This window comes from Coloeus monedula (genome assembly GCF_965178545.1).
Source record: "Coloeus monedula genome assembly, chromosome: 13".
Classification (NCBI taxonomy): Eukaryota; Metazoa; Chordata; class Aves; order Passeriformes; family Corvidae; genus Coloeus; species Coloeus monedula.
Window position 1 is genome coordinate 21,060,865 of NC_138793.1, and position 19,795 is coordinate 21,080,659.

The 19,795-nt window shown below is 48.9% G+C and overlaps 2 protein-coding genes across 3 annotated transcripts; one reads left to right on the forward strand and one right to left on the reverse strand.

The window, feature by feature from the left end:
• Nucleotides 1–1,221: 1,221 nt before the first annotated feature.
• MARVELD3 (MARVEL domain containing 3) lies at nucleotides 1,222–2,416 on the reverse strand. 2 transcript variants are annotated; one of them, XM_082290263.1, is made up of 3 exons: nucleotides 2,156–2,405; nucleotides 1,945–2,042; nucleotides 1,222–1,831 (listed from the first exon to the last, which is right to left on the reverse strand). In XM_082290263.1, exons 1-3 carry the CDS (start codon nucleotides 2,212–2,214, stop codon nucleotides 1,230–1,232), a joined length of 759 nt encoding a protein of 252 aa, XP_082146389.1. In that variant the 5' UTR covers nucleotides 2,215–2,405; the 3' UTR covers nucleotides 1,222–1,229. The 2 variants fall into 2 exon arrangements, with proteins under 2 accessions (XP_082146389.1, XP_082146390.1); XM_082290264.1 differs by lacking the exon at nucleotides 1,945–2,042 and having other exon boundaries at nucleotides 2,156–2,416.
• Nucleotides 1,768–18,823, forward strand: TAT (tyrosine aminotransferase; the record flags this gene model as incomplete). The annotated part of the gene is made up of 14 exons (XM_082290262.1): nucleotides 1,768–1,848; nucleotides 2,866–2,966; nucleotides 3,620–3,768; nucleotides 11,356–11,598; nucleotides 11,779–11,883; nucleotides 12,709–12,776; nucleotides 13,155–13,313; nucleotides 13,493–13,631; nucleotides 14,157–14,209; nucleotides 14,580–14,732; nucleotides 15,638–15,766; nucleotides 16,197–16,280; nucleotides 17,844–17,942; nucleotides 18,680–18,823. Exons 4-14 carry the CDS (start codon nucleotides 11,364–11,366, stop codon nucleotides 18,821–18,823), a joined length of 1,368 nt encoding a protein of 455 aa, XP_082146388.1. The 5' UTR covers nucleotides 1,768–1,848; nucleotides 2,866–2,966; nucleotides 3,620–3,768; nucleotides 11,356–11,363.
• Between the last annotated feature and the right edge of the window lie 972 nt (nucleotides 18,824–19,795).

The window sequence follows — 19,795 nt, forward strand, 5'->3', positions numbered from 1 at the left end:
CTCAATAGCACTGTACAGCTCTAGAAGTAGCTGCAGCAAGAGGAAGTACAGAAATGTTAACAGAAATAGGACCACGATGGATTGTCCACATAAATCCCTGTGCTGAGACACTCAGCGCATTTAACTACTAAAAGGCAGAAGAAATCAAACAAACCCCAAAGCACCTAGTGTGTTCCTATTTGGCATCTGTTTTACTTTTGTGTCTCTAGTTCTAATAACGTTCCATGGTTTTGGTAATTGTGAGGATTTAGTAATGGTGCCAGTGAAAGAGCTGTGTCCAAGGCAAAGCATGTTTCTAGTGTGTTTAGTTTTTTTAATATGGGCAGAACTTATCTGTGAGACTGGGGTGATTCCATCCTCATATGAACAATGCACATAGTGGACGCTGCTCTGAAGTGGCATTTCATTTTGAGGCACGAGTTGGTGATTCTAGTGCTATTTTTCCCAGTAAAATTCCTATAAGAAGTTTTTCTAAAAAAAAAAAATAATAAGAGCAGCATCTAATTTCTCCAACTTGTACATTAAAAATGTATTTTGAAAACAGTATACTTCTATATTCAACCACCCATTTGATCTCATAAAGCTTTTGTCTGATTATCCCAATTCAGGGTATCTTTTTAAGCAAAACTCTTGTATACAAGTTATATAAAAAGACCATTTCATACAAAAATGGGCCCTCTCCAGGAGTTTGAAAAGGCATTGTGTCACAAGTTAGACTGAGTTTGTGGGGTTTTTTCATGGCCTTATAAACATCATGTTCACACCAGTCTGTTAATTCCAAGAGACCTACAAGGAAGCAGTATTTAGCTGCCACAACCAGGGGCCTTGATCACTTGTTTATAAGAGGTTTTTTCTCAGTCAAGTCACATGTCTTTTGTAAAGACAGTTTAAGCTACAAAAAGCTGTTCATTGGCAGAAGCATGTAGTGGCAGTACTTGTAGGAAGCCCTCACTGGAGAACGGGACATCTAATAGTGGGATGGAAGGGCTGCCTTGTGAAGCAGGAGACAACCCATTGGATCAGCTTTCAGTCACCAATAATTCAATAATGCAAATTCAAGTTAGGAACAGCCTAACTCTACTCTATTTAGAGCTATGCCAGTTTGATGAGTGTTCTCTAGCATTAAGGCTGCACTGTCCAGAAGGAAGGACACCATACTGCTTCATCTCAGTAAGGAGACTGGCAAAAATCCAGCCCATTCCTGGAGTGGAGGAATCATTTGAAAGCTCTTATAATTGCAGTGGCTTCTGTTTCTGTTCATGAACTGTCCTGTAATCTCTGACAGCTAGGCCTGCACTGAGCAGGTATGCCATGGCAGCCATGCAGCCCAAGAGGCCAGCAGCAATCTCTGCCCCATGCAGGCTGCACCAGAAGCCCTGATAGCCTTTGCTTTGATAAAGCTGCTCTCTCTCTTTGCACACTGATGAATTATAAACACTCAGCAGAGAATGGAAGAAATAGTACAGAGCAGGCCCTGTGCCAACTGCAATCACTATGTACAGGGTGCATTCAATTAGCAGCCATGCTGGGAAATGCCACGGTAGGCGTAGAACACCAACCAAAATAAGAACACAAGGGAAGACCAGGAGACACCCTCCCACGGCCATTGCTGCCCTTGCAATGGGCAGCTTCAATAAGTAGAAACGTTGGTCAAGCTGCTGGGCTCGGTCCCCTTCCGCTCCGCTGAAGCCGCTGTAGGCCCCGCCGTATTGGTAGTAGTAGATGCCCCCCAGGGCGGGGAGGCCGGTATATCCTCCCGTCGAGCCACCGGACACGGAGCTGCAGACCAGGATCAGGGCGGCGAGCAGGACCTCCATCATCTGGCAGCAGGCTGGAGGGGAGGCCGAGGTGAGTCTGCGACCGCAGAGCAGCGCCCGGGAGGAAGCCGGGCCAGGCCCTGCGCTCCGCAGGACGGAGGGAGCGGCTCCCGCCGGCCGCGCTCACCCCGGCCCGTGCGCAGGTATAGGCAGCGGCGGCGCTCCAGCGACCCCGGCACGGCGCGGCTTCCCCGCGGCCCCTCCGCCTCTGCTCCGGGTACGGCGCTAAGGAGAGATGACGCCGCTCAGCCCCGGCGCCGACGGGGACCCCGCGCGGCTGCCCGCCCGCTCCCCTCACCGCCCGCCCGCCCGCTCCCCTCACCGCCCGCTGTTCTCACCGCCCGCCCGCCCCGGCGCGTCCCCCACACGCGGCACGGGGGCAGTCCCGCTCCGCCATGGCCCAGCGCGGCCCCGCTCCGCCGGCGCTGGGGACTGGGGGCCGGGCCGGGCCACCCCGGGGTAGTGCCGGCGCGGTGAACTCCGTCTCATCCGCTCGCCTCAGGCCCGCCAGCGCTTCTCGAGAGTGGTGAAGGCTCCAGCCCGGCCAGGCCCTGCCCCGTCTGGAGGTGCTCAGCTCCTCCGGCGCCTGCGCACGGTTCACCAGCTGTTGGGCGTGTGTGTCCGCTCCCCTTCTCTTCCCCCCGCGGCCCCTTGTGGCGATAACGTCCCGAGGTTTTCCACCTGCCACAGGACATGCTTGTTAGTACCCAACTTGCTGGAAACTGACTAAATTTAATTAAACTTTCACAATTTTACGAGTTCTACTTTTTCCTGTGCTGTGAGTTTTGGTGAGTGTTCTTTATGCAGCTTTTCTGCCACCTCGTGCCTCTGTAAACTTTGACCGTGCCTCTCTGTTTCCTTATGAAACCCCAGTCCCAGCCTCTCTGGGCCTGCTGTAACTCCCCTAAACCCACCCTGTGATTCAGTGACTGCACCTCCATGCAGCTTCAAGACACAAGTGCACCAGCAGTTTACATCACAGCAAAACAACTGTTTCTGTCTTGTCCTGGCAATGCACAGCATTTTGTTGCTTCTCCAACTGCCCCAGCACAGGGCCTTGTGTCTCCAGGTACAGTCACTCACACCTTGGGATCTGTCCTGCAGTGCAACTATCAGGTTCCAGTTCGGCACTTTGGAGACCACATTCAGGTAATTTTCTTTAGATACATTACCTTATATTTAGCCGTACAGAACCAAATAGACCTCTTTTGTGTCTTTTTGCTGGAGGCCACTTCAGCCACCTATGATGGGACCTTTTTATACTGACAATAATGTACTGCTGCCAGTCTGTCTTACCATCCTGACAGACTCCTTAGCACAGCATCTATCACCTTCCAGCAAAGAAGGTGATTAATCACTCCTGTGCTTATTGGTGGTGGTTGGAGTGAAGGCCAAGTGTCCAGGATCTCACCCATGCACAAGTGTCAACATTTCTGAGGGCTGGTAAGGGCAGAGCTGATTCAGGAAAGGGAGAAAAGTAAACAGCAGGACAATTTGGAAATACAGTGGGAAACACAGAAAACTCCACATTCAGAGCAAATGCTTTTATTCAAGAGTTTGACCAAACACTGCCTGTAAAAGCTCTTTGATTTTACAGCAAAAAAAATTGCAAAGAAATACTTTCATTGCATTTAGGAAAACAGATATTTTTAGGGAAACAGTTACACTGTAAGGTCTCAGACATAATACCTGAATATGTGCCCTGAGAGGTCCAAATTTGTCTCTAAGATGCAGAAATACATTTTCTCCATCTGTAAGACTGGTAGCAACAGTAAGACTGTTTCACCCTTCTGTCTTTGCAGGAGCAACAGCAGTAACTCTATAGAGTTATATGGTGAAAAGCCTATAAACTCACCTCAGCACTGTGGGAAAACACTCTCCTCAACACTTCACCTGATTCCACAAAGGACTGGAGATCTGAAAATGCATCTTAAAATTTACTTAGGTTGAGGTAAGAGAGAAGGAAAACAAAAGAACCATTGTTTCAATGTCCAGTTCAGATAGAGGGGACAGAAGTTGTGTCCTAAGTTAGAAAATGGGGAATCCATAGAGAGCTTAGGACAAGGTCTCTGGAGATAGTGCAGATGCTCAGTGATGAGGCTGTTGCACACAGCTTTTCATCTGTATGTGTTGCATCATTCATGCTGATGTGCCAGAAACCAGGCCTCTTTGCTGGATGGGTTTAAAAGTTTTAGCAATCCTTTGTGAACTTTTAGGATCATGCACAGTGCCATTTTGCTTAGTAGAGCTTTTAACTGACATGAAAGGGACATGAAGAGCTAAGTCAAATAATCATGAGTCACAAGAAGGGATGAAATAAATGTTTCTTATGCAGAGTGTTTCTCCTGGTCATCCAAGAAACTGAGCTAAAACTTTCTTTAGATTTGTGTGTAATTTACTTGTTCAAAGTCAGAGCTAAGAAGTATTGCTCTGTTGGAGTTGTGTTCAGTGTTTTGCTGGAGCATTTGCTGCCAAAAAATGAGGTACAAACTTCAAGATATTGTAGAAGTGAGTCAGTCTTATTCCATTTCTGTTGCTGTAATGGGAAATCTTAAAAACATGCTTGGTGTCACTTCACTCCTGCTCAAAGTACCGTAGCTGAACTTGGTCAGCATCATCTTCTGGGTTCTTATTCTCACCACAGCAAATACCAGTCAGCAGAACAGAGCAATAGGAAGGCTATAACAGTATATAACAGTATCAATCTTCACCTGTTTTGGCTTCTCTTTGTAATTATTTATTATTATTATTATTTTGGCTTCTTTGTTTCTGGCTACTTCTGATATCATTGCTGCACTAAGGGAGAAAAGGGCCTGGTTTGGCTTGCCATGGACCAAGTGCTCTGACCTGGTTCAGTGCCCTCCCTGGGAATTTGGAGGGAAAAGTGGTAGGAGCAAGTCATGAACTGCCTCATATTCTCCAGCTTGAGGCAACTGGGAGCTGTAGCACAATCACTGCTGAACACCACAACCAGATTTATTGACTGTCCCACATAAATAAATAATCACAGGGACAATGAGTGCAGCATGATGACGATAGAGAAGTACTGTAGAAAAGAACTGGAGGTTATTGTGAATAACAAACTGAACTCAAGTCCACTATGTCATCCTGTTGCGAAAAAACTAACATTTCTAGGGTATATGAACAGGAGTGTCACATGTTGGATGCGTGAAGAAATTCTTCTGCCCCTGCTTCACCACTGGCTTGGCCTCAGTCTTGCACACTGTGTTTCCAGAGGCAAGTGGATCGGCTGGAGGGGATTCAGAAGAAAGCTAAAGAAATCTCTAGAAATACAGCCTATGAGAAAAAGGTTGATCACAGACATCTCATTTGAAATAGCAAGTCTCTCTTAACAACTTGCAACCTTGTTAATAGATGTCTAAACAACTTGCAAACTTGTAAAAAACCGCTGTCAAAAGCAGGGAAATATTTTGTTCACTTCATCTGTTGTTGGCATGGTCAGGAAAAAGAAAGGTTAGCTTGAAGCAAGAGGGATGTATTTTAGGCGCCCTCAATGTTTCTCACACACACTCCAACTCCACTATTTTATAAGGAGATGAGCAGTTGTTACAGGAGTGGATTAGTCAGGCAGATGGTAGGTTTTCATCAATGGGGCTCTAACTCAGTCATGAGAAGGCTGGCCTGTCTGTGTTCTTGTGACAAGGAAGTGCTGGTGCTGCCCACGCCACCCGCTGCAAGCTCACAGTGTCATCTCACCCCACAAAGCCACTGTGCCCCTTTCCACCCCACCCACATTGGCTGGTCACTGTCCCAGTGGCTCCAAGGCCATTGGAGGACAGCTGCCATGCCATATCGTGCAACCGCTCAAGTCTCTGAAGTCATAAGTCAAACACAGGATATGCATTTACCTGGATAATATTTATCTGGATGTAAACAGACACAAGTCTGGACAAGATGTCTTTCACTGTACTCAGGAACCAGTAACATTCACAGTTTGTGGAACATTCCTCTCAGCATCTGTAACAGGAGTTGCAAGTCTTTAATTGTGGCTGTTGGGCCTGTAGCTCACTGGTGCTTCCAACTCCCCACAAACCTGGAGGCACTCTGTGTCTCTCAACGTGCTTGCAATGGACTCAGTGCCCAGGCTGAGCAAGCAAAGGCTCCTGTACCTGATGGACTCTGTCCCCTCCCAGCACCACAGTGGTCAGTGGCTGCGGAGTGCAGTCTGTCATGCCCAGCACAGCTGCTATCAGGTTGCTGCAGTGCATTTTTGGGTGCTGGTGTTGTGGGAGGCACACAAGAAGCCATAATCATGAAAGCTCTTGTTTTTTATATTCCCTGGTTTTCTTGATGGAGGGAAATGGCAAATAGTAGGAGACAGTGCTCGTTAAGGTGTGTTAATGCAGCTGTTTTCAATCTGCCCAGGGCTTGCAGAGGAGAGTTCTACCAGGAGCCTGGGCAGTGTCCCTGTCCCTGCTGTAATGCCCTCCATTTGCACACTGTGGAGCCACCTTGTTCCCCTTCCAAAAGAAATGCAGACACCAGACAGCCCCTAGATGCCAGTGCTCGGCTTTCCAAAGCGCAGTTCACACAGGCGGCAAGAGCATCCTGCAAGCCACTTGCGATACACAGGATGCTTTTCCAGAATAGGCATCTCTAGCTAGACTGTGCAATTTCAGTGTATTTCAGATCTTTTTCTGAGATCAAATCAAAATTGATCCTGAATACAGGCAGATAGATAAACTGTAGCTACTGTAAACTTTTTAATTACCTCGTTACTGGCTTTGAGCCACTCTTTGTGGATTGTGTCATCTTTCTGGCTCTTAAACACAGTGTTTGCACAGCTTTGGAGAACGTAGCTGGGCTTTTTTGGAACTGATTTTTGTGCTCTGATTATGCAAAGAGGTAGCAGGTGCTATGCTCCATTTCAGCAATTAAGATGGCTGGAGGCACAAGCATCACCATCACTTGATCAGAGATTCATGCGGATATGTGCAGGTTTGGCACAGCAGCCCTGCCTACACCGTCAGACAGCTTTAACTCTGAAAATATGCATTTTCAGAGTGCCTGTGTGACCTGACCTGTCGGGGACAAGGTTTGTGCCTTGTCAGAAAACCTGCTGCAGTGTTATAATGATACTGTCAGAATCAATAAACAAACACAACATTCATGAGAGGTATGGAGGCTTTATTGCTGTTTGCTTATCTGAGACCTTAATAATAAATTGATTTAAAAAAAAAGGGGGTAAGGAAAAAATCATATCATTGGTTACTAAAAACTGATTCAAGTAGGAATGCAGGGACCAAGCAGAGATTAGGATACACACAAACCCTGAACTGGTTGGCGCTGTACCAGTGTCTGAAAGGAGCAGACATAAATTGCTGGAAATAAAAGCAAAATATAAGGAGGTAACTAGTGAAGTGATTTGTTACCGACCCTGGTGGATTTTTGTGCAGAGTACTAGTTGGGTGTCTGTCCCTGCAGCAGTGCACCCTGAATTTGCAAAACTATCCTTGTGTATGACCTACCTGCAGCCTGACAGAGACAGGTTTGTCAGTGTAGTGATGCTTGAGCCTGTGCTCCCCTCAGGCAGCTGTTTGTCAGTCCTGCTTTGTGACTGCAGCTCAGTCTGGAAGCCAAACTGCTTGCTCTTACTGGCTTCACCTCTGCTCACAGGAGTGGGACTCTGGGAGACCTGGTACCAGAGAAGGGTGGTACCATAAAACACTAGTTTCTCCTTCCACTGAGAAGAGATAAAAATCAATTGCTCGAGCTACTCAAGAAAGAGGGAGCTGAAGAGGTATGTGGGGTTGACCTGCTGAGACAGAGGAGCAATCTACAGAGGGCGGAGGCAAGTCAGTGGAGTGAGGTGCTAGTGGGGAGCATAGGGCCGGATGGTCCAGAGAGACAGCAGCCTTGCTGGCAGAAATGCATCCTGCAGGGTGTGGCTGCCTCTTCCACCGCACCATAGAAGGATGGCTTGGCCATATTTCTAGAACACAAAGTGCTGAATTGTGAGTTCATGCTTTGGTCCTAGGAGGCCCTGTGCACAACAAGGAGTGGGAGGATAGGGGCTGCATACCCCACGTGAGAGCATCTGGAGAAGGACTGGAGTCATGCAGTGAGAGGAGAAGGGCATTGTAGTAACAGGAGAAACTCACTGATGCCGTTGTACACTGCTGTCTTCACCCTGCTTCTCATCAGGTTCCCAGCCTTATGTAACTAAGCCTTCCTAAGTCTTCAGAGCCACATTTTCCCCCCTCTTGGCAGCAGGCTTCCACTGTGCCCTGCGCTGAACCCCACTGCTGTGTGCAGTATGACGGGTAGAGCTCCAGTTGCGTCACTTTGGGGGTTGTTGCTAGGCAGAACATGCAGCATCGTCCTTGAGGCCTCCAAATGCCATGTTTAACCCTGCCAGGGCTGCAGCATGGCAAGAGATGGGGCCAGCTGGGGGAAATGAGAAAAAAACCTGTAGGTGCTTGGAGAGGGCCTGCATAAACTTCCGAAGGTTACTCATGTCAGGTTTCAGTCAAAAGAAGAGAGAAACTCTGCAGCCCTCAGCAGAAAGCAGTCCAAACAACTTCAATACAAGATGTTTCTCTGTGAAAGGGTTTTGAAAGGTGCTATTCCTTGTCCATAGGCTTGAGGGTGGTTGCAACGAGAAGTCTGCCCTCCAGTCTGGGGCTGAGGATCCTGGCTGGACCTTCTGGCTGCACTCCACACCTTCCAACCTCCCTCCAGCCCTGAATCCTCGGCCCCCATTGTGGCCTCAGGAGTGCCCACTGCAGTACTGGGATCAACAGCAGGTCATGGCTCCCCAGCAGTGTCACCCCACCCACAGCACTGAGGGAAGGGGTCACTCTTTGCACCTGGGGAGGTACAGCCTTACTGCTGTTTGTGTAGTGAGCATGAGTTGAATGCAAGGTCCTTCCTCCTCCAACTCAGGTCCAGGTATAAGCAGGTAAAAGTCACGGTGACCACTGGCCTCTGCAGTGAAGGCATCAGCAGTCGGTTTGCTCAAAGATTGGCAAGTCCCTCTTGTCTCTGAGGAACTCTTCCATCTCTGGCCCTTTGCTGCTATGGAAATAAAGGAAGACTTGGAGCAGCCCTTGGAAGGCAGGAAGAATGCATATGCCTCTCATTTATCCTAGCCATGCAGGCATTATGAGGCAGGAAGGCATAGGTTCACATCACTTAGCAAAAAAGGGCCTTCTGGGAATGGTATCATCTATGGTTTGCAGAACCATCAGAGAGGGAAGAATTGCATAGTTTCTGCTGTCTGCCAGAATTATGAGTTCACTTGGGTCTTGCAGCAACCCAAAAAAATAAAGAAAAGGGAAAGGCAAAAAAACTCTCCAAACCAATGACAACTTGAGCCTCCTTTAATCCTTCAGGTCCTGGTGCCTCCAAAACACTGGCTAGGGAAGTGCTTTCCTCCCTTTAGCTTTTGGAGGAAGATGCCTCCCAGTTGTAATGAAGCCACAAACTGGTGTTTGTCAGCTGGTGCACTGGGATCCCAGAATCTCTGAGGTCAGGAGAGACCGATGGCTTCCTCAGGCTTTACAGTCCATCAGTCCACTCTCAGTGAATTGCAAGGTGCAAGTGCTGGAATACCTGGACTCTGCAGATTTGCCCCCAGCAGTGTTTGCAGACTGAGGAAAGTGGTGGCAAAGAATGGCAGCCCAGGCACTCCAGGAAGCCAAGCTGTGTCCTTAGGCTGCTCCCAGAAAGAGTTAATGCACAGCCATGTTCCAAGTGTTTGAAGTGACTACAGTTGCAAAGGGGAGGAGAGGTCATTTTTGGGTGGGGAGAGCAACCCTCTCTACGAGCCAATGGCTAAATGATTCCGTCTCAACGCCCAGTTTTGGGGATTATTTCATGGGCAAGAATTCACAGGACTTTCCTCTCAAGGGGATTTGTCCCGAATGAAAACTAGGGACTGGACCCCCAGGCTTGTTTGTGTCTCCCTGTCTGTGCTGTAGAAGGTAAAGTGCTGTGCTCTGGTGCCTTGCTTCTTTCAGGGGGGTAGTAGGGAGTTCTTCCCTGGCTGCCTGCATTGAAGGTATGTATTGTGCCTGTGTCTGCAGCTCCCCTTCAGGTTTCAGGAGAACCATGTTGCAGGGTGGTGTAAGGGCTCTGCTAGAATAGACTGTGTATTTGGAACACAGCCTGGCTGTTGAATTGAGATACATGGCTCATTTCTAGGCTCAGTTTTTTGTGCAACCCTGCTGTATATTTCTTCAACTGACTTTCTTCTGGTAGAAAGGAAACCCAGGCGGCTTCAGCAGAAAAGCTGAAGTCTTGCTTTGTGACCCTGTTGGATCAGCCTGAGTTGCTATAAATGGCCTAATAAGGCACAGCTGGTAGAGTAACTGCAGCAGTATTGGGGCATCTCTAGGTGCAAACTTCACTGAAACAGTGAGAAATTTGTTCAGATAGCAAATCTGAACTAGGCGACACTACAGCCCTTCTGGCTCAGTCTGTGTGGCAAGGAAGGGGAAGCTGTGCTGTATCTGCGAGTCTGGGGCTATGTAACTACCATCAGGAAAGGGCCACTGTTCACTGAATTGCTTTTCAGTGGAGCAGAGAAATAGGATAGAATAGAAGGCATAAGCAGTTTGTGGCAGGATTACGAGGTAGCGTGCCAGTATCAGCAAGAACGGACTTTATGTCTCAGGAGGTCTGCCTGCTCTGTGCCCTATCTCTAACCTGCAGGTGGAAAGCCCTGAGTCATCAGCAGTTTGTAAGTTAGACTCTTCCTGCCTGGTCTAGCTGATGTTCTGGGTATAACATGCTGGGATGTGTAAGTCACTTTTGTGTCCATTTTTGGGTCTTGAAGGCAGCTGTTCCTCTGCTATGCCTTGCTTGTTACTCAGCTTCAGGTGGGACTACAGGCGCTTTGCTTGGGGCAGGTGCTGCCTCTTGGATTTCCCTCTTGGCCGTAGCAGCCTTGTTCCATTTCCTAAGCACTGCCTTTTGCTCTACGCTTTCTGGGCTGGGCTGTTCTCTGCCGACAGAAGTAAGTGTCTAACCTCTATCCTGCTGCTGCCCAGTGCATCCTGATAACACTGAAGAAGAGCTATCTTTTTGGCATCTGGTATTTGATTTATAGTGCTGCATTTCTGTCTGTAGACTAGAGGAACATTCTAGATATGGACACACATAGTGGGCCGGCCCTTTTGTTTTCAGGTTGAGGTGTGCAAGTTGTTAGCTGTGGGGGTAAAGTCCTTCTGAATCTGCAGTCAAGCAGTGACTACAACATGCTGCTAATTCTTGGCTGCTGGCTTTAGCGGGGCTTTCTCCTTCTCACTGCAGCAGGTCCATGCCAGGCAATGGTGGAGCTAACACAGATAATTGCTTTTATCTTTCCCACTGTATTGCTCTCTTACTTATGCTTGGGGTTTCACTACATCCTGGCACCAAATACAGCCCTACTTGCTGCTGCTGCTTTGTCCATAGGGAGTAGGTAGGGTCTACAGCTTTCAGAAGTTTTACTTATGGGCTGCATCCCCAAGTGGACAGATTCTTTGTTTCACATGTGTTAACTAAGCCCAGGAAATTCACTTTGCACTGACAGCTCTCAGGATGGACTCATACCTGATCCAAGTGAATGGCCATGGAGATCATGCCCCTATGCTGGATGTTCATCTCAAGAGCACTGGGAACACCATATCACCAGGGAAGGCGAAGGGTCGGAAGCCAAGATGGGCTGTCAGGGCTTCCGAAATGTCAAAGAAGACTTTCAATCCTATCCGAGCCATCGTAGACAGCATGAAGGTGGAACCCAACCCAAAGAAAGCCATGATCTCCTTGTCCTTAGGTGAGCATAGTCCTGTGGCTGAAGCCACCAGGTATTCGGGTCAAACTGTGTGGCTGGCAGATTGCAGGGCTCTGAAGCACAAAGTTTGTGCGAACACCAAGGGGTAGGTCAGACAACCACACAGCTCTGTGCCTGTCACAGATCAGTGAGAACTTTACTATTTTTTCAATCTTTGAAAAGGAGACCCGACGGCCTTTGGAAACCTTCCCACAAATGATGAGGTCACACGGGCTGTGAAGGAGGTTTTGGACTCAGGACAGTACAATGGTTATGCACCATCTGTTGGTAAGTTGACAAAGCTCATCCTATGAGAGTTGGATGAAGGCATGTGCCAGCTCCTACCCCACAGCAGGTATACGGATCCAACAGACATCTTTCCATTAGTATCCTACAGCTGTCCTCACCAATAGTCACATGAATACACAAGTATGTGTATCCCCCAGATACACCTGAGTGCTCTTTCCTGCATGGGCTGTGTGAGACCCAGAGCTCCTGCAGAAACTGCTGCCCCAGCCATTGGTGCAGACAGGGTATCAAGAACCCAGAAGGGCTTGGGACTGTGTGTCCCTGCTGTGGGTTATAGCCAAGCTCCTTTCAGCTCTGCCTTAGCCAGGACTCCCCTTGGACTCCCTGACTTCACTGACACCACGAGCCTTGTTTGCAGTTAGTGCCAAAAGCGTGCACAGAGCATAGATCACACCTGCATCATGGGACCCTCCATGTGGTGACAGGGAGGGCTGCCCCAGTGCCATCACTAAACAGTGAAAGCCATGTCATCACACTTGGCTTCCTTCTGGCTCAGAAAACTCCCGGGCTACCTTCCATTCTGCTCCTGTCAGTTCTGTCCCTAGGACATGCTGGGGCCAGAGCTTGCCTCCCTACCCAAAGTTTGTCCCTGCTCTTGGCTATCCTGGCCCAACCTTGGGGCTGCATGGTGCTTGGCCTGAGGCAGGAAAGTCTCTGCCACCCTGGGACACCACCAAATGGGCTTTTCCTGGCTGGGCAGCAGCTGTGAGCCTTGTACTGGTAAGAAGAAAGAAACAGTACTGTTAAGAAGAAGGAAAGAATCTGTAAAAACCTCCCTTCCATGTTTGATTCCTCTTTCCTCAGGCTACCAATCCTGCCGGGAAGCTGTGGCTGCGTACTACAACTGCCCAGAGGCACCACTGAAGGCCCAGGTACTGGTGCACAGCCAAGGTGCTCCCACTGCAGTGCAGACAGGGTGCTGCTGCCTGCAAACCATGGGGCATGGGGGCCCTACCCCAGCTCTCCCTCCCTGCCCAGTTACAGAACTAAAGGCTAGCCAAATCACCTTGTCCCAAGGTGGCCTCCTACTGCTCTCATCCCTTCCCTGAGCCCTTCACCTCCGCCCTCCCCAGGAGGAGGTTGCACTTTCCACCAGCTAAAGTCTCTGCTTTCAGCCAGGCTCAGGCACTGTCTTTTTGGCTGAGAAGCTCTACCTGGCAGAGCTGAGCCTGGATGTTATGTCACTCCTGTGTGTCTGGAGTACTTCAGAGTGGCTGTGCTTCCCACTGACCTCTCTGTGCTCTTTGCAGGATGTCATCTTAACAAGTGGCTGCAGCCAGGCCATAGAGCTTGCCTTGGCAGTGCTGGCCAACCCAGGCCAGAACATCCTGGTGCCACGGCCTGGCTTCTCCCTCTACAAGACTCTGGCATTGTCTATGGGGATAGAGGTCAAACATTATAACCTCTTGGTAAGTGGTGGCAGGCCTGGAAGGGGCAGCCCGGACATTTCTCCTCTCAGAATTATGCTGGCCCTGCCTCGGAAGTGGGTGAAGGGGACATGAGTAATGCTGGGTGCCCTGGCACACCTGACCTTGTGTGACAAGTCCAGTTCCTCAGCTCTTACTTCCCCTTCTCTTCACTTCACTAGCCAGAGAAGGCCTGGGAAATTGATTTGGAACACTTGGAGTCTTTGGTGGATGAGAAGACAGCTTGCCTCATTGTGAACAATCCATCGAACCCCTGTGGCTCTGTGTTCAGCAAGAGCCACCTCCAGGAGATCCTGGCAGGTGAGCCTGCCTGTGTGTTTCTGGGGCCTGGGGCATGGTTGCAGTCTAGTGTCTGTCCCCATTGCTCATGTTTCAATCACTGCAGCACCATGGCCCAGGGCTTTGCTTCTGACTGACTCCACCTCAGGAATGAGGGCTTGCTCAGTGTGAAGGTGTTGCCTTATCTGGGCAAGAACATGCGGAGCATGTGTCTTCCTCAAAAGCTCCATGTGACTTAGACTGCTCATTTGTCCCCTCTGGCTCTGCAGGGGGAGTGTTCACAGGAGCCCTGTGCTTCCTGAGCCCTGTCCTGACAGGGAGGGCTGTGCTGCCAGTTCCCACCAATTGGAGCAGAACTAGGCTGAGTCAGGGCAGAGATCCCCAGTGGTCAGGCTCTCCAAATGAACAGTCTGTAGGTAGGAAGATAGGGACCCTGTGCCCTGAGACAGAGAGTCCTTCAGAGCCCTGCCAGGCCCTGCAGCAAAGGGCAAATCTGTTCCCATGGAGGATGGAGGGTGGCCAGGCTGAATGCCCTCTCTCCCACAGTGGCATCAAGACAGTGTGTGCCCATCCTGGCTGATGAGATCTACGGAGACATGGTGAGTGTCAGTTGCAGTCCTTTGCACTCCCAATGCTACCCGTCCTTTTTGATGCACATAATCCTTGGCCATGGCAGCCAGGTCTCTAGAGCTGAGGGACAGCTCCACTCCCCTGTGCCTGGGTCCATGCCTGGAGCTCCTACTCCTTTGGTGCACAGTTCTGGGGGAACCTGTCTTGTCCAGCTCCCTTCCTCTTCCCAAACGACTTGCTTTTATGAGTGCACTTACCATGTTCATACTTTGAAGATGTGAGTTTTCACCATTGATTTCCCATCACTTCCCTGCATCCCTTCTTTTTAAGCCTCATGCACATGCCCACAGTTCTCACAGTAAGAGGCAGAGACAGCCCTAACACAGTCTCCTGTCATAGGTGTTTGCTGACTGCAAGTATGAACCCATTGCAACTCTCAGCACAAATGTGCCAATCTTGTCCTGTGGTGGCTTGGCAAAGCGATGGCTAGTCCCTGGCTGGCGGATGGGCTGGATCCTAATTCACGACAGGAGAGACATCTTTGGTAATGAGGTGAGAACCGCTGAGTGTTGCTGTCATGGCAACAAACACGCAAAGTCTTCAGTATGTGGATCACCAGGTCTTTAACTGATACAGGCAGGTACTGCTCTTTTGTTCTCATGTGGGTGTCACCCAATTGTGCTTAGGTGCTTTTCTGCACCTCTAGGCTCTTCATGTCCCTTCCTTACTCCATCTGCTCCCAGACATGGCCTTCTACCCACATCTACACTGTAACTCCGTGTCTCTGCTGCTCATTAATATATGCCTCGTCCTTTTTCTGCGCTTCTAACTTCTCAAATAGCTCCAGTGTGCACTGAAAGTATAGCATGGCTTATCCGGCATGTGGAGTCCATGTGTGGTGTCTATGTGCTCTTACATGGTTTCTCTTAAAAGTAGAACAAAGCACCTTGCAGTGCTGCCAGTACTTTATCTGGCTATTTTTCAGCTGTGTTACAAGGACAACCATCTACTGCAGTGACCTTTCCACCTAGAAGGCTCTCTGCAGAGGAGGAGGGAGAAGAGAGGACCAAATGAGTGAGCAGAAAAGCTAATGTTGATTGTCCTTACCTGGCTTTGAAAGTGTGGATTGTGGGCACAAACCTAAGGGAAATGCAAAGTTGTATTTGGAACAGCTCTGGCTTTATTTGTGTTATCTATATTCCACCCTGGTTTGAGTCAGATTGGGAAGCTCCAAAGTTGTCTCTGTTGGCATTTCAATCTGCAACAGAGGAACAGAGAACGACACTGTAAATGGTCTTCTAAGCCTGGCATATAGTCAAACAAATGTTCTTTAGTCCTCTGTATGCTCACTGAAGAGAGGGGTGTGAACAGCTGTAGAAATACAGGAAGTGGGCCTTGGAGCTGTTCCTTTCCTTTAGGGAAACGCTATCTAAGCTGCAAATATGATGTTTTCTCAGATCAGGGATGGCCTTTTAAGACTGAGTCAAAGGATCCTAGGACCGTGTACACTTGTCCAAGGAGCACTGGAGCGTATCTTGCACCGAACACCACCTGAGTTCTACCACAACACCCTAAGCATCCTCAAGGTAAACAGGCTGTAACAGACCAAGAAGGTCTGTTGGAGGGAGTCCTTTCTCTCTAGTTCGTCGTCATTCCCCTCCTCCCCCCCGACTTGGAGGTGCAGTTTTGGCTGTGATTAGGATGACCCAACAAATCAAATTCCAGCAGGAGACATTGTAACGGGCAGAGATACTGGCTGTGATAAGTTTCAGGCAGCCTAGCTTTGCAGCTGGAGCTGCTGACCCAGGGGATGGAGTTTGGCATTGACTTGCTGAGTTCAGCTCAGTAACACCTGCTATACTCAAGGCCATGATCTCCCATGCTGTTTGCATTTGTTGTCCCTTTATTTGCAGTAGGCAAACCCGTTCATAGTCCCAGTCCAGAGTTTGGCTTCCATTTGTTGAGCTGCTTCCTGGAATTTCTCTTGTTTTGAAATTTCTCCTTTTTGCTTTTCAGTCCAATGCTGACCTTTGTTACGCTGCGTTATCAGCTATCCCTGGCCTTCAGCCTGTCAGGCCTGCCGGAGCCATGTACCTCATGGTAAGTGAGGATCACCAACGCTCACACTAGGTCTGGTTGCCAGAGCTGGTCGGTGTTTCAGATTGGTACTTGTCACCAGGTCTCTGTTACTGCGCATTTTCATATTGTCCTGTATGGTAAATGCATCCCTTGGTCACTTTAGAAGGCCAGGACTTGTTCACTGCTCACAGACCAGAGGCCGGTACACTTCACCCACTTGCTCTTGCACAGAACTCCATGTACTTTGCAAGACAAGGCTGTTTTACCCAGATATGAAGCCAGCTGGCAACGGGAAGCCCCTACACAACGAGGCAGATTATCATACCTCCCGTAGAAGATGCAGCCTTCTTCATACCAGCATGCCTATCTTCTGCCTGTGGTGTCGCCTCTTCTTCTGCCTTTTCCCGTGCCTGTTTGCTTTAAAGTTTATAATGTGCTGAAATTTCGTTTTTCATCTCATCAAGCTCAATTGAGACATTTATGACACTTTAACGCATTTTAAATTTTTCTGGTTTTCCTTTTTTATTGTTCTGTTTTATTGTTTTATTGACCCTAATGTCTCCAGTTTTTCATTCACTCTTAAAATGTGGACTCCAGAACTGGAGAATACTGCAGTATCTGTCTCACTCATTTCTGTAGATAAATCCTTATCGCTTGACCCTGTTTCCAGTTTTACCCAGAGCTATACAGGTCATTTTGCTTATGCTTTTTATGTAGAGGCACAGCTCTAAGATTCTTTCACACTTACTGTATTTCTGCAGTAGCTGACCATCTATTTCAAATTAAATCATGTGGTTATTTTTGTTTTCTACTAGCTCTTCAGAACTTCTGTATGCAAATTATCTCTCAAATTATCTGTTTAAGAATATTTTCATGAGATGTTTAAAATCATCTTTGGTTATAAAAGTCAGTCTGGATGGGGCCCTGAACAAGCTGATCTAGTGGGTGGCAGCCCTGCCCGTAGTGTAGGCATTGGAACTAAATGAGCTTTAAGGTCCCTTCCAATCCAAAACCATTCTAGGATTCTATAAACAAATGGCCAGAATAGCACTGTATTCGAGAGATGGACAGCTGCCTTCTTTCCAAATATGGAAAAGAAATACTTATTGAAGATTTTAGCATTTTCATGTCATTTTACCAATTATATCATCCTACAAGGATTTATTTTGTTCATTATATTCTAGACCTTGCTATATTTCTTTTTATCTTAATCCAAAACATTAGTTCTTTTCTTGCATGACAGCATTATTAATGCATATTGAGTTCTCTACCAAGCTCTGTCTCAATGTCTTATTTATTTCTTTTCACTTCTGATTGGTTACTGTGTCTTTGCTATCAGGTGATTTTTTACTGAAGCTGCATTTATCTGAAATTCCAGCTTTAGGTAGTTAATGAAGGCTTTTTGAGAAGCCCAGTTTTCATTTATATGTTTCTGTCTTGCGTCCCAGGTAGCCCAAGTCATGAGCAAAAATTGAGGGCAGACAGCTGCACTTGACTGGGAAGTTGTTGGGCCATGTATGTAAACCAGGACACTGTAGATAGTTTTGGTGCCCTTAATTGCCATGTTACATCCCTCTGCTGCAGGTTGAGATTGAGATGGAGCATTTCCCAGAGTTTGAAAATGATGTGGAGTTCACTGAGCGACTCATCTCGGAGCAGTCTGTGTTCTGCTTGCCAGCCACGGTGAGCCTAACACTGAGAGCCCCAAGGAGCTGCAAGTCCAAAGCATGGTGGGAGAAGCTGTGGGGGTTTGCATCCCTGAGCTCTGAGGACAGGCTGGGAGTTGTGTATGCAAGAGTCCTTGGTCTGTAACAGTGTGTAGGAGCTGGCTGTCAGCTCCAAGTGCTGTGTGTGGCAGTTTCTGGCTCACTAACAGCCCTCAGTCAGGCTGCCAGAATCTTCCCAGCTCCAGGCTTGCCCAGTATTTCTCAAGCTGGCAGAGCTGTATCCCTGAACTCCATATACCCCCACACCTCCTTGCTGAAGGTGCTCCCTCAGAGGACTGCTCCCACCTATGTTCCTTTCCTCAGTCTCTTTCCAGCCCCCCACCCCTGCAGACATAGGGAAAGCTGAGAACATCTGTGCCTTGCATTCACTTCCAACATTGGATATGGACAGGGCCTTAAATATTCTCCAGCCCTCTCCTTCTCTAACTCCTTTCAGCCCATTCCCTGCACAGTCTGGTCTGCACAGTTTGCACAAAAGTCCTCTGGCCTGTCACCCTCACAGCATCATGTCTACACAGATGGAGATGGGAGATTTGCTTGGAACAGGAAAAACAGTCTAAGGGAGCGAGAACCAAGCCCTCCTGTTCTACACTGACCATATTCATGTGCTGATGCAGCTCATGGTGCCAATGCAGGGCTCTAAAACTGGCACTATCCCAGGTAATCTGCCAGCTTCATCTTTTCTCGTTTCAGTGCTTTGAGTACCCAAACTTCTTCCGCGTAGTGATCACCATGCCTGAGGAGATGATCTTGGAGGCCTGCAGTCGCATTCAGGAGTTCTGTGAAATGCACTACCAGGGTGCTGAGGGGCCCCAGGATCTGGAATGTGACAAGTAGCTACAGTTGGCCCCCTGCCTCTGTCAGGCTAGACCTCGTATGAGGCAGCAGCCAGGCAGGCAAGGCTGCTTCCAGCCAGCCCCACCTCTCCCTGCCTGTAAGCAGCCACTGGCCTGCTGCTCCACTTTTTGTGCTCCACAGACTCCTTAGCATTATGGGAAGAAGAAGCCACTTCTCTCTCCTCCACTACAGCTTCCACATCCTCTTACTTCCAGTCTCCCATGTCTCCGTAGAGTCAGCATCTGTGCCCTGTCTTGGTCTGTGCTGCCTGTGAACCAGCTGCAGGCAGGGACAGAAGGCTGTCCCTGGGCCAGACCCTGTGGCAAAGGCTTTGTTGGCCTGTGGCTCCTGTGCTGGCCACACTTCCCCTTGGGGTCAGGAGAAGGCTGCTGTCTTGGAGGAAAAGAGAAAAGCACCCACCTCTCACTTCCCTGTGTTACCTTAGGAGGCCAGAGCTCTTTATACGGAGCCCTTTGTGTGATAAAGGGAGTAAGTTATTGTAACTTTTTTTATTAATAAAGATTCCGACATGGCAGTCCTGCACTGTCCTACTGTTGTGCTAGGTTGGGCTTGGTCACTGTGTGGGTCACCTTTGCTCACCCCATGGTGTTGCAGTGCCCCAGGCATGTCCCCGCCTGCCGAGGGCCATCCTGTGTGCCAGCAGGGATATGGTGAGAGTGATTCAGACCCCCAAAGGAACCCACCAACCCTGAGAGCAGGATGGGCCCTGCAAGCTTGGCACAGACTGGAGCCTGCCCCTGCTGCCCTGATGATGCTGGCAGCTTGCTGTGGCAGCCTGTCCACTCCCCACAGCACAGTCCTGTCTGCACCTTCTCCTTGGCCCTCACAGCCTCCTGCACTGTGGACCCCAACAGAGCAGTGTGTGCTCTGCTTGCTGCTGCAGGGAGGTAACTGTCCCCAGGACTGGAGCCAGCCATGCCTAAGTACTCAAGGCTGGGGCAGCCACACATT

Excerpts from the sequence above, each read along its gene's own strand:
- MARVELD3 (XM_082290263.1), bottom strand. The coding sequence starts at position 2,214 with ATGGCGGAGCGGGACTGCCCCCGTGCCGCGTGTGGGGGACGCGCCGGG. Across the intron at positions 2,043-2,155 it reads CGCGCCGGGGCGGGCGGGCG|CGCCGTACCCGGAGCAGAGG; the intron begins GTGAGAACAGCG and ends ATCTCTCCTTAG. Across the intron at positions 1,832-1,944 it reads ATACCTGCGCACGGGCCGGG|CCTGCTGCCAGATGATGGAG; the intron begins GTGAGCGCGGCC and ends CCTCCCCTCCAG.